The 13,932-nt window shown below is 41.4% G+C and overlaps 1 protein-coding gene across 1 annotated transcript in view; it reads left to right on the top strand.

The window, feature by feature from the left end:
* SGPP2 (sphingosine-1-phosphate phosphatase 2) overlaps positions 1-12,155 on the top strand; it is a 140,765-nt gene extending 128,610 nt beyond the window's left edge. The window contains exon 5 of the mRNA XM_033230069.1: positions 11,443-12,155. Within this exon, the coding sequence (XP_033085960.1) occupies positions 11,443-11,994 (552 nt within the window). The 3' untranslated portion in view covers positions 11,995-12,155. The remainder of the gene's footprint in view (positions 1-11,442) is intronic.
* Positions 12,156-13,932: the final 1,777 nt, after the last annotated feature.

The following is a 13,932-nucleotide window of genomic DNA, read 5'->3' as shown; positions in this document are numbered from 1 at the left end:
CTTGAATGTTTGACAGTGCCTTTGTGTCTTCTAGCAGATTGCCCTTCCCTAGGCTTGTCATTCTCGCAAGCTGCTTAGCAGTTGTCAAAGATGATGTTATAACCTGCCTGGAGGCTTGATCTAATGTCACAATCCTATTGACCTGCCAAATCCTGTGATTCATTATAAGTAGAACGGTTCATATTCATGTGAATTATGGGTGGGGAAATTTTGTCTGTTTCATGAAGACCTCTGTTTGGACTTGTTAGATTCTGTGAAGTCAAGACAAGCAAGTGATTATATCCTAAATCATGCTTGATATGAAATAAAGTTTAGAAATATATAGTATACTCAAATACATTTCCAGTTAATACTGATATTATACAAAGTATGCAAATTATACTATTATACTATTATATTATCACATCGAGAAACATAATACCTGCCTTACTTACCTTTTAGCAAACCAGTACCATTTAAAGAGAGCATACAAAGGAAAGCAAAAGTAAATTATAATTCTTTTTACATGCAATATCCATATTCGATCATCTAACATAATTTTCTTTATAAATATTCAGTCATATAAATAAACATTGAAATAATTATGTACTTGCTAAGGTATAATTTTTAAATGGTAAAATAATAACTCCCTTCCAAAAATGAAATGAATGTGTCAAAGATTTTGTTAAATTCATTAATTAATGAAAGTACCAGTAAGATTTAATGAAGGAACTAGTAAATATGTATAGACAATCTAATAAAGAAGTATTACACAGAGATTTCTGGGTTATATACAAAACTAGTTATATGTCCTACAGGGCTACTGTCCTGCAGGGCAACAAACTGTAACCTTTGTAGGTTTCATTTCCACCAAACCGAAATTATTTGCATTTCAGCCAGACAAAAATCTACCAACTAACCTGTCATTTCACTAAGTCTGAGGTCATTAATCAATAGTAAACAATAAGTTGAACAAAGTACTTTCCCTTTTATAATCCCATGGGGTGGCCTTTGCCCCCATATGACATAGAAATCAGGTTTTACCTTCTGTTCATGTTTCGTATAATTTTTCTTAACACACTTATAGAAAACCATCTTCTGTTAAACTTCATATTTCAACTGAAGGTTTAAATATATTCACTTTCCAAGTAGACATGTATTCTAAAATTACAGAAGGTGCAAATTGACATACTTCTTTCTACCTCATGTAGTTACTCCTGAGCCTCAGTCAGTTTTCAGTCTTTTTCAAAGCTTTCTCTTTCCACACCTAGTGATTTTTAGTTCGAGACTTGTAACAATGCTAGGATACCTAAGGCGGCTCATGGCATGGAAAGCACATGCTTTCAGTGACAGAGTGCCCACTCAAAGAGTCATTCATATCAGGCGATTCTACTGCTTTTGCTCATACCGTGTGGCAGGTAAATCAGCTTTGTGATTTGACTAATCCCTACGGACACTGATGTGCTTTCAATAGGAAATTAATATTTTTGAACTTATGCATTCACTTTTCTCCCCATACATATGCTAATTACATGTAGGTTTCTCTCTGTAATCATTTATATTCATATTCATGAATAATGTTGCCTCCTCCTTATGATTTGGCTGCTATTGAATCTCATCTGCATTATTCTCAGAAATTGAATTCATTTTGAGCTAGCATAGAAAAGAATAAATATTCTGTTAACTAGGAAACATTGACCGATCTATGACTAAAAGTTATTTTCTAGAACAACTGCAGTGTTTTGCTTTGTTTCCGTTTGTTTTAATGTCAGTGTCTGCTTGCATTCAAAGCATTTGCAGCATCTGCAAAGAAGTGGGTCTTGGCTTTTACTCTGCTCCCAGCTTCAGCTCGCTCTGTGAAGACAGCCAAGGGCAGAGAAGGCCCTTCACATTCTCAGCAGGGGACCTGGCAGAGGGGAAGATGCCAGAATCATAGAGTTCTCGGCATAAATAGTTTCAAGATCTGAATGCATTCTTTCCTAACAATTGACTGAATGGGTTTGTTCTCTCCCCTTCTTTCTCACTAGCTAACCTTGTGTTGTGTTGGCCTGTTCAATAGCATTCTTCAGGGAAGATGTTTGGAGATAGAATGGGAATTTGTCGCAGTAAACTGCATATGGGAATGTGATGTAGGGTCAGAATTAGTAAATGCTGGGAGTTTTCATGTTTAGGGTCTGCTGTTGAGATACCCAGAGATGTTTACCAAAAAAAGGAGTGTTTCGGTTTGGCTAAGAATGAAAACACTCTATTTTATGGGTTTATATAAGCATTTACTTTTAAAATTTGTTCTGATGCTTGGGGTAGCTCTATTAGCATTCTTTTTTACACACTAGAGCTTGTCTGCCTCTATTATCGTTTCCTGTAATGAGATATAATAAGCTCAAGCTTTTACCTAAATATCAAGTTTTATAACAGAAAATGAGAATAGGTTAAAAAATCAAAGGGATTTAGAACTTTCTGTATTTGAACGTTGGAAGATGTTAGTTTTGTGTAATGATTCTTTTTGTTTCCAAATAATTTAAAAGACTTATACATATAAACCTTGGATGGTAAACTGACTTAAAGGTTGACTGTATTTCAGACAATGTGATCCATAGGGTAAGGCTGGAAACACATCTTGTTTTTTTTTTTTTTTTTTTTTTTTTTTGAGATGAGGTCTCAGTCTGTCACCCAGTTTGGAGTACAGTGGCACAATCTCAGCTCATTGCAACCTCTGCCTCCCAAGTTGAAGCGATTCCCCTGCCTCAGCCTCCTGAGTAGCTGGGACTAAAGGCACACACCACCACATCCGGCTAACTTTTTGTATTTTTGAGTAGAGACGGGGTTTCACCATATTGGCCAGGCTGGTCCCGAACTCCTGACCTTGTGATCCACCCACCTCGGCCTCCCAGAATGCTGGAATTACAGGCGTGAACCACCGTGCCTGGCCTGTATGCCTTTATTTTAAAAGTTACTTGGATCACGGAGGAATGGTATGTTGATTATTATATAGATTCTTAGGGGTATTTCATTTTTTTGGCATGATATGAAAATTATAAACAATCATTTCTACTTTAGTCTGTTTTGAAACATTCTGATTTTCACATTCTGATTTTTTTCTCCTTGATTTCATTATATTATAATAAAAGTAACAAGTAATGACTAGAAAATTTGGAATATCCTGGAGTGTAGAGAAGATAATAGTCATTTGTTGGCCGGGCGCGGTGGCTCAAGCCTGTAATCCCAGCACTTTGGGAGGCCGAGACGGGCGGATCACGAGGTCAGGAGATCGAGACCATCCTGGCGAACACAGTGAAACCCCGTCTCTACTAAAAATACAAAAAAAAAAACTAGCCGGGCGAGGTGGCGGGCGCCTGTAGTCCCAGCTTCTCGGGAGGCTGAGGCAGGAGAATGGCGTAAACCCGGGAGGCGGAGCTTGCAGTGAGCTGAGATCCGGCCACTGCACTCCAGCCTGGGCGACAGAGCGAGACTCCGTCTCAACAAAAAAAAAAAAAAAAAAAAAAATAGTCATTTGTAATGTCACAACACAGAGAAAAAATTACTCTTAACATTTTTATTCCCTTCTGACATTTTATCCATGCTTACAAGTATATACTTACATAAAATTGGGATCATCATTTCTGTAAAGCTTGTATTCTGTTTAAAACATCTCACTTATGGTTACTTTGAAACTATAGAAAATGAGGTTGCAGAAATTTGTCTTTTCAAATGGAAAATGTTCCTGCTATATTATTAAATAAGAAAGCAGCATGGTTTTTATCTCCTTTTTGGTGTAAGCAGCATAATATGCTTGATTTATCACTCTTGATTCTTTCTTTTTATGATGTATGTTCCATACTTTATGCATTTTTGCTTGTTTCTGATGTTTCTGTAATGCAGCATGTGTTACTTTTTGGATTTAAATGGCATGAGCTGAAATAACCCAACAAGAACCCAACAAGAATCATCCCTGTATGTAAACTTCATGAGCAGCCTTATTATCGTCTCTGGCTGTTTTCTTAGAATCAGTTCCTAGGAGTGGAATCACTGGGTCTCGGTGTTTGAATATGCTGTATATTTTGTATACTTTGTAGTCTAGTTATATTTCTCTATGGGAAGGAGATTTACATTTGTTCTTTGCAAAGTAAAGAATATTTATTCTCACAATTTTTGCTCTTGTATCTTTCCCTTATCATGCCTTTTGCACCATTCTCTTTACCTGTCTTCCATATATCTCATATGCTCCCTATCAACCATCTGTACTCTTTCCTCTCTTCTCCCCATCTCTCAAATCCACCCGTTCAGGACAATTATCCCCATTTTTTGCCCTCTGTTACAGTCATCTGCCCTACAGCTTGCCTTTGCTGTCCTGTAGAACCATGAACCGTTTTCCCTCTGGCCTCACATACTGTGCCAAGCACTGTGCGGCTCCAAAGAAGTCACCTCCTAACTTTTAATATGCAAAAAAATAAAAACAACAGATTCAGTTCAAAGACAGATATTTTGTGAGCTTTCATAGTTTCTCTGAATTTACTAGCTTAAAAAAACTAATACAAAAAGTTGTTTTTAAATTTTCAAGTATTTATAGTCTTTATTTTTAGAAACTGTTAGGAATAATTTTATTATAAGAAATTTAGAGACTTATATTAGAAAGCTCATTAGCTAGAGTCCAAGCATTTTCCTTACAAAAATACCTATATGTCTTTATTACAATGTCACCTTTATGGCTAAAAATCTCACCAACAGCCATATTGACTAAAATTACTTTTGCCTCAAATGCTGGGGTTATGAACCATAATAGTCTAGTCTCCTGAAGCATTGAAGATGAACAGAATTCATTTATAAAAAATATTCCAACCAGATGTCTGAGAATTTGGTTATAAATCAGCAATTACAAAGGAAGACAGAGGAAAGGAAGACAAATTTTTATTTATATATTGAAACAATGGGTACTAAGTATTATAGATAATTGGAATAAGGGAAAGGCATTCCATTCTTATGCCTTTGGATCCTCATGGTTTACCTCCCACTTTTGAGTGAGAACATAAAATGTTTGGTTTTCCATTCCTGAGTTACTTCACGTAGAATACTAGTCTCCAATCTCATCCAGGGTGCTGTGAGTGCCATTAATTCATTCGTTTTTATGGCTGAGTAGTATTCCATTGTATGTATGCCACAGTTTCTTTATCCACTAGTTGACTGATGGGCATTTGGGTTGGTTCCACATTTTTGCAATTGCGAATTGTGCTACTATAGACATGAGTGTGCAAATATCTTTTTTGTATAATGACTTCTTTTCCTCTGGGTAGATACCTAGTAGTGGGATTGAATGGTAGTTCTACTTTTAGTTCTTTAAGGAATCTCCACACTATTTTCCATAGTGGTTGTACTAGTTTACATTCCCACCAGCAGTGTAGAAGTGTTTCCTGTTCACCGCATCCAAGCCAACATCTATTATTTTTTAATTTTTTGATTATGGCCATTTTTGCAGGAATAAGGTGGTATTGCATTATGGTTTTGAATGACACAAAGGACTCTGGGGACTTGGGGAAAGGATGAGAAGAGGGTGAGAGATAAAAGACTACAAATTGGGTGCAATGTATACTGCTCGGGTGATAGGTGCACCAAAATCTCTCAAATCATCACTAAAGAATTACTCAAGCTGGGCATGGTGGCATCTGTAATCCTGGCAGTTTGGGAGGCCGAGATGGGTGGATCACCTGAGGTCAGGAGTTTGAGACCAGCCTGACCAACATGGAGAAACCCTGTCTCTACTAAAAATACAAAATTAGCCGGGCATGGTGGTGCATGCCTGTAATCCCAGCTACTCAGGAGGCTGAGGCAGGAGAATCACTTGAATCTGGGAGGCAGAGGTTGTGGTGAGCTGAGATCACGCCATTGCACTCTAGCCTGGGCAATAAGAGCGAAACTCCATCTCAAACAAACAAAAAAAGAACTTACTCATGTAACCAACCACCACCTGTTCCCCAATAACCTATGGAAATAAAACATTCGAAAATGACCAAAAAAAAAAAAAAAAAAGGCATTCCAGTGTCCCAATTCCTGTAACTCAATGTCTACTATGTGTTAGGCACTAGGCTAGGAGCTTTGTGGAATAATGCAAAGACCCTGACCTTGCTGATCAGACCCTATAATCGACTTAGAGGAAAGGCAGGCAACACACAACAACAGCAAAAGGCAATGCAAGGAAGGGCTTTTGTAGTCACATTCAGCAAGTGCCTTCACATTCGGTTCAGGGAGAAAGCGAGAGAAAGGTTGGTTCCAACTGTGTTAACACATGAAGATATTTTGGAAAGGAAGTAGCTTTTACATTTAGCCTTAGAAGCACCAATAAGACCTTGATGGAGGTGGTTAAAGTGTGCTGTACATAAAACAAATGCAAAATTTTGACCCTAAAATTGTATTAGGCATATTTGGGAAAAGCAAATAGAACTATGTGAGTGGGGCAGAAAGTTCAAATGGGAAAGTGAGAGAAAACCTGGAACGACAGGATTAATGAAACCCATGTCATAGAAGACTTTGCAAACCTCTATGCTAGTATTTCCGAGTTTTCTATTTAGACTCATGACATCAGAATTACCTTGTGGTGTTAAAATGTAGACTCCTGGGCCACACTTCTGATCACAATCAGAGGGCAGTACCCTGAATCTGCATTTTAACTGTCTTCCTAGGAGATTCCAATGCACACTAAACTCTGAGAACATTTGCCATTGAAATAACCATCAGGGCAGTGTGGCCTAGGGAGGATCCGTCTTTTTGGAGGTCCCTCTGCCAGGGGAGTCTCAAAGCAGCATTATTTAGCTCTGTGCATTATAAATTTAGGTAAAATGACTTTTTATCTTCCAGGCTTCATTAGGGCACAGACTTGAGTCCAGTGGAGCTGCCCGGGAGAGGATCTGAGTGGGAGAATCTTCTGTCCCCCACAAGAGAGGAGAGACCTGTTTGCAGTGTGAAGCTCATTCACCTGGCTCTCCTTCCCTCAGAATTCTTATGCCTTTAAAAACGCACAAACAAAATGCCCTCAGAGCTTCAGAAGTGAGATCTTATCACACCATCCTGTGTGGAGGACACAGTGAGGGTCCTGAGATCCCACTCATGTGAAGCTGAAAGGCAGATACTGTTTGGAAGAGGAGAGACTGAATTTTATCTTACTTTTTAAAAAGAGGTACTGTATTCACATGATACAAAACTCAAAAGGTACACAGGGCATCCTGTGAAAAGTCTCCTCCGGACTGTCCCCAGCCATCCAAGTAGCACCTCTGTGTATTCAGGTGAAAGGGTATCTCCGTACCTGCCCAGCTTTTAAAAACGGAAATGGTAATATACTGTATGCACTGTTCTGCACCTTGCTTTTTAAAATTTCTTGTCAGAGCTTCCTCGTTCTTTTTGCAGCGGCATAGTATTCCAGTGCGTGGCTATATCATAGTAAAATGTAGTCCTCTATAGATGGAACTTGGGTTATTTCCAGTGTGTTGCTATTACAAACAATACTACAACAGATACCTTGTAAGTATCTCCTTTTAAACGTGAGCAGTTATATCTCTAAGGTCAACTCCCAGAATGAGATTGTTGGGCTGGAGGATAAATAAGTGTGTAATTTTTAAAGCTATTGACAGGCTCCTCCCCATAAATGTTATACCATTTTGCATTCATATGATTAATGAAAAAGAGTCCCTCTCAGTTCACCCCTACAGTTTCATTAACAGAATGTTAAACCTCTGCATCTCTGTCAGCAGGGACAGGCGAGGAGTCCATTCTCTGCATGGTTTGTGTGGGAAGGTGGAGGAGGGAGCAGCTATACTGGGAACCTCGCCAGGGGTCCAGAGCCTGCTTTGCAGACAGCAGTGGGCATTCAGTGGCAACAAAAGAGCCTACTAGCTTTTTAGTTTTTGTTTACGTGTCTGAAATCTATTTTGAAATTTTAATTTAAAAATTAACAGTAGAATTGACTTTATGTTTGGCATAAAGTTCCATGAATGTTAATACATGTTTTGATCTGAGTGATCCCCACTAAAATAAGGAACAGTCGCATCATCCCCAAACCTCCCTCCTCCTATCCCTTTGGAGTCACAACCTCCCCCCAATCCGAAACCCCTAGGCAACTGATGATCAATTCTCCATCACTATGGTTTTATCTTTTCGAGAATGTTATCTAAATAGAACTACACGGTATGTATCCCTTGGAGCTTGACTTCTTCAGTTCGGCATAATTTCCTGGAGGTTTCATCCAAGCTGTTGCAAGCATCAGTAGTGTGTTGCTTTTTACTGCTGAGAAGTATCACAGTTTATTTACCCGTTTCCCCATTCAGGGCATTGGGGCTGTTTCCAGTTTGGGCTGATTATTAATAAAACTGCTATAAGCATGTACATACCATTACTGTGGGAACATAAGTTTTAGTTTCTCCCTAGTATAATTTTCATACTTTATTATGAGTAAGCTTAGGGATATTTTCATACATTTAAGAGACATTTATATTTCCTTTTCTGTTATCTGCTCATTTCTTTTATCCGTTTTTCTTTTTGGTGGTTGTTGATTTTTATTTTAGAAAACTTGGTTTAAGGGAGATGATAGGACATCCAGATGGAAATGTTTAGCATTCAATTAAAAAATGCGGGCCTCAATTTTGAGAGAGAGGCTCAAAGAGGTGGATTTGAGAGGCACACTGATCGGGAATGGAGAGATGAAACCAGGGAGCTATGTAGACTCGAGAGAAACATGCAAGGCTTGAAGACAGAATCTGTACAAATGCCCATGTTTAGGATGTGGAAAGAGGAAGAGGTAAAGGAAGAAATCGAGAAAAAGACTTCTTAGAGGTCACAGAAGATTCAGGCTATTTTAGGGTAACATTAATAAAAGCTGAATTTTAAAGGTCTGATAAGTAAAGGGTTTAAATCCCAGAGCACAACGTCAAGAGAGAGACAGAGCATCTCTCTCCAAGAATTCCAAATAACGGGCCTACAGTTCATCCTGATTGTTGTAGCAAGGTCATAAGATTACCCCTGCACTATTCATTATGAAAGGAATTCAGTGCGTTGATTGGCCTGCCTATGTCAGGTGCTTCAACTCCATAATTTCCTGGAACCTTATGGATCCCCAAGGGGAAATATGGGGCTGTTGGAAGACTTAGATGCTGAAGAAACAGCCAATGAATGTCCAGTGAGTGGCCTTTGAGAGTGGCGTACAGCCAATGAATGTCCAGTGAGTGGCCTTTGAGAGTGGCGTACAGCCAATGAATGTCCGGTGAGTGGCCTTTGAGAGTGGCGTATAGCCAATGAATGTCCGGTGAGTGGCCTTTGAGAGTGGCGTATAGCCAATGAATGTCCGGTGAGTGGCCTTTGAGAGTGGCATCATCTGAGTGCAGGAGCTTAGAAGCAGCTGCACATCAGGTTGAGAGATTGGAGGCAACATGTGTAGAAAACCCAAAGAGTTTGGCTCAATTTTGGCAACCAGGAAGCCTAAATGAAGGATTTGTTTTCCCCCAAATTAAGGCAATATCAGTGCATATTCATACACCCAAGAAAAGACACCACAGGGAGGGAGGCTGCAGAGATGGTGAAGCCTGAGGGGATAGTGGAGGGGAACTGAAGTGCGCACTGGTGAAGCCCTGGAGCCAGGTGCAGGCGGTGAGGACACTCATCTCTTCCTCTGAGAGGCAGGCAGTCTCTCTTGTCCACCCTCACTCCTCCCCCATCCACCCTCACTCCTTCCCCATCCACCCTCACTCCTCCCCCATCCACCCTCACTCCTCCACCATCCACCTCACTCCTCCCCCATCCACCCTCACTTCTCCCCCATCCACGCTCACTCCTCCCCCACCCACCCTCACTCCTCCCCCACCCACCCTCACTCCTCACCCATCCACCCTCACTCCTCCCCCACCCACCCTCACTCCTCCCCCACCCCCCTCACTCCTCACCCATCCACCCTCATTCCTCCCCCATCCACCCTCACTCCTCCCCCCCTCACTCCTTCCCCATCCACCCTCACTCCTTCCCCCTCACTCCTCTCCCTTCACCCTCACTCCTTCCCCATCCACCCTTAGTTCTCCCACATCCACCCTGACTCCTCCCTGCCCCTGTCCACCCTCCCTACTGCAGTCAGACAATCTTTATAAGTGAAAACCCAGTCATGTTGCTACCCAGTGAGAGCTACTTCAGAGCCTCAGGCTGTTCCCAGGATGTAGTACGCATGGCATGGGTTGGACTTTAGGGCCCTGTGTGAAGTGGCTCCTGCCTGTGTTCACTCTCTCCTCTCCAGCCCCCAGGGACCATCAAGATCCCTAGTCAGCCTCTTTCCCTCTGAAATAATGGTAACTCCCTGTCTCTTTACCAGACCGTGAGGTCCAGGACAGGTTGGGATGGTGTGTGTTTGGTTCACCTGGATCCTTTAGCACTGTGCCTGGCAAACAGTAGGCGCTCATACATGGCCACTGTATGAAGGATAGATGGATGGATATCCACTAATCTGTGAAACTTGCTGTTGCCTTAGTGATTATTTCTAAGATCTAATTCTTACCCATTGTTTATCCGAATCAGATGTCATTGTATTAGACACTAAGCAAGAGAAATAAATAATGAAGTTATTAGGAAAAGCAAGACCAAGCCTCAGAATTCTATTATACATATAGGAGAAAAAGAATATATGGAAACATGCAAACTTAGGGAAAGTGCTTAACTCTAGGTATTGAAACTAAAAATCGATTAATTATATTGTGCAAAGAGAAGACTAAAGAAAGAGGGACATGTGGGACATCAAGGAGTTAAAGATATTTTAAGCAGGAAAGGAAGGGAGGAGGCAATGGAAGAAAGCAAGCTACTGTTCTAAAGAATGGGATTAATTAAATAAAGCATGGTACAACCGCTCAATGAAATTGTATGCACACTGTTTGAAATCCTGTCTCTGAAGGCAGGGTAGTAGTGCCAAGGCTGACGCAGAAGAATTTTGGTGCTACCACATCCAAATGTCTCCTCAAACCAACCCAAAGGAACGTGTCCTCTACATAACATTGACGTGCTTGCTTTGTACATTTGGCTCCCCCAGCCGCGAGCTTCCCCCTTCAGCCAGCCTGCAGCCCAACCCCCACCTGCCAAGAAGGGATGGTGACACCTCTGTGAAGATGGTGACAGTATTTGTGATATAAGTGTCAAAATACTAGATTTACATAAGTTTGAAGGACAATGAGATTACAGTTATTCATTAAGAAAACAAATACAGAATTTATTCCAAAAGGTAAAAAAGGTAAAAGAAGATATGTAACATGAGTAGTATGGTTGCTGGGAGCATTTTTCCCATTTTCACTTCAAATTTTTACAACTTTACACTTTCTTTGAACATGTACTGTAAAATAAAACAATGCAAAAATTGTGTTTTAAATATCAAATTAGCCATATTTGACTCAAATTATACCTGTATACAAGGAAACACTCATTGGTTCACACTGTTCTTTTCTCTCCTTCCCAAAGGATGTGCTGGGTGGCGTCCTGATCACCGCACTCCTCATCGTCCTCACCTACCCTGCCTGGACCTTCATTGACCGCCTGGACTCAGCCAGCCCCCTCTTCCCCGTGTGTGTCATAGTTGTGCCATTCTTCCTGTGTTACAATTACCCTGTTTCTGATTACTACAGCCCAACCCGGGCGGACACCACCACCATTCTGGCTGCTGGGGCTGGAGTGACCATAGGATTCTGGATCAACCATTTCTTCCAGCTTGTATCCCAGCCGGCTGAACCTCTCCCTGTCATTCAGAACATCCCACCGCTCACCACCTACATGTTCGTTTTGGGTCTGACCAAATTTGCAGTGGGAATTGTGTTGATCCTCTTGGTTCGTCAGCTTGTACAAAACCTCTCGCTGCAAGTGCTATACTCATGGTTCAAGGTGGTCACCAGGAACAAGGAGGCCAGGCGGAGACTGGAGATTGAAGTGCCTTACAAGTTTGTTACCTACACATCTGTTGGCATCTGCGCTACAACCTTTGTGCCAATGCTGCACAGGTTTCTGGGATTACCCTGAGTCTCAAACAGTTGGAAACTAGCCCACTGGACATGAGAGCCAAGACATAGGAAAGTTATTGGTAGGCAAATCTTGACAACTTATTTTTCTTTAAAAAAAAAAAAGTCATACAGCTGTCTTGCTACTACCAGATAAATGATGCTGCTGTGTGAAAGGAAAAACTATCTCATGGTGGTCATTAGTCTGTAATGGTTATGCTACAGTTGAACCCAGGCTAAAATCCATAATCTAGATCTTTAAAGGAACACCCCCACCCCGGCCCCTGCTCCTCTTTCTGTTGCATGGACTTTGGACCTAGTCATGGGCTGGCAGGAATTGTAGCCCGGCTTAGTAATAGCTGTGAGCCCCACTGGGTTCAGGAGAGCCAACAGAGATGGGGTGATCTGGGAGGCTGGAGATAGAGCCTTTCTTTTCCATTACAACCTTGCCTAGCATGGTGTCTTATTTCCAAAATAGGAACCTTGGTCCAGAAGGGGTGGTACCATATAAAAGTGCATTTCTTGGACAGGGTGACTTCCTTATTGTTTATTTGGTGTTTTTTGTTTTGTTTTGTTTAAGACAGGATCTTGCTGTTTTCCAGGTTGTAGTATAGCGGCACAATCTCAGCTCACTGCAAACTCTGCCTCCCGGGCTCAAGCGATCCTCCTGCCTCAGCCTCCTGAGTAGCTGGGACTATAAGCATGCACCACCATGCCCAGCTAATTTTTGTAGAGACAGCGTTTCGCCATGTTGCCCAGGCATGTCTCAAACTCCTGGGCTTAAGCGATCCACCCACCTCAGCCTCCCAAAGTGCTGGGATTATAGGCATGAGCCACTGTGCCCAGCCTCCTCCTTGTTATGATCAAATTCGACTGTTACTGGTTGGGTGGTAAGACCACTGTGAAAGAAAGCTCACTGTGAAGAGATGAAAGGCGGAGGCAGAGCTGTGAGGTCATGGGGAAAAGCCTTCCTTATGAGGCCTGGTGTTCATGCTGAAATAGGGATCTGCTTTTCCTTGTTTCCATGGATTTTGCAGGATTCCAGGTACCATTAATACACTCTTCTGACCCACGAAACAAACTGGCTGCTCGCACCTCACCAAACAGGTTGGGGGGTTAGCCTTCAGCACAGGTGGATACATCTGGGATTCACTGAGATTCCCGCCCTCTCCTGCTTCCTAGTGGTTTGGGACAGGCCCTCTGCCCATTGTCAGCAGTGTTTTGCTTTCGTACAAACCTGGAAGGCACTGGCATCTGCCTAGGAAAGTGGATCCGTAGAAGAACAGATGAACGCAATCCTTTCTGGAGCCTGACAAAGAAGGCTTCCTTGACATTGCCTGGTCCTGACAAGGCCTCCCTGACATTACTCCGCCAATTTCCCAGTTATCTTCTGTAAATCTATTTTCTCATCTACTGAATAGAATCAGGCTCCCTTTTTGTCTTCCCACCTCTTATCTCTTGGCAATTTTAAGGGTAATGAATGCAAGAACAACTTCAGTGTCTCTAGGGAAAAAAAGCCAACCAAATACAAAGCCCATTAAGTCTACTAGGGTGAGTCCTCTTAACATGGGGAGGCGATGATTATGCAAACACTAGAGTTCCCTCCTCTTCAGTTCCTAAGAATAAGGAACGGGTATCATGAACTGTTTTTAAAGTTAATATAACTATAGTTAACAAAGTATCCATTGAGGTGTAGTGCCTGTAGGACTGAAGCCAGTGCTTTACCAACCCAACATATCATCACCATGTGCATACTCAGAAAAAATTAGCGTCCTTAAAAGTTACAGAGGCTCTTAACGTGTTAAAACTGAAAAATCACATTTTTCTTTATTTCAAATATGATCTACAGCCTTACGGTTGTGATGATATTTAGTATGTAACAGCGTTCCAATTTCTTAATAATTTTTAGCAAAACATCCTGTTTTTACTTAAAATTCTTCTCACATTTATTATAGTTAGA

Source organism: Trachypithecus francoisi, unplaced genomic scaffold (genome assembly GCF_009764315.1).
Source record: "Trachypithecus francoisi isolate TF-2019V2 unplaced genomic scaffold, Tfra_2.0 Lachesis_group13, whole genome shotgun sequence".
NCBI classification, from domain to species: domain Eukaryota; kingdom Metazoa; phylum Chordata; class Mammalia; order Primates; family Cercopithecidae; genus Trachypithecus; species Trachypithecus francoisi.
The sequence above is the reverse complement of the archived record's forward strand: the minus strand, read 5'-3'. Positions and strand labels throughout refer to the sequence as shown.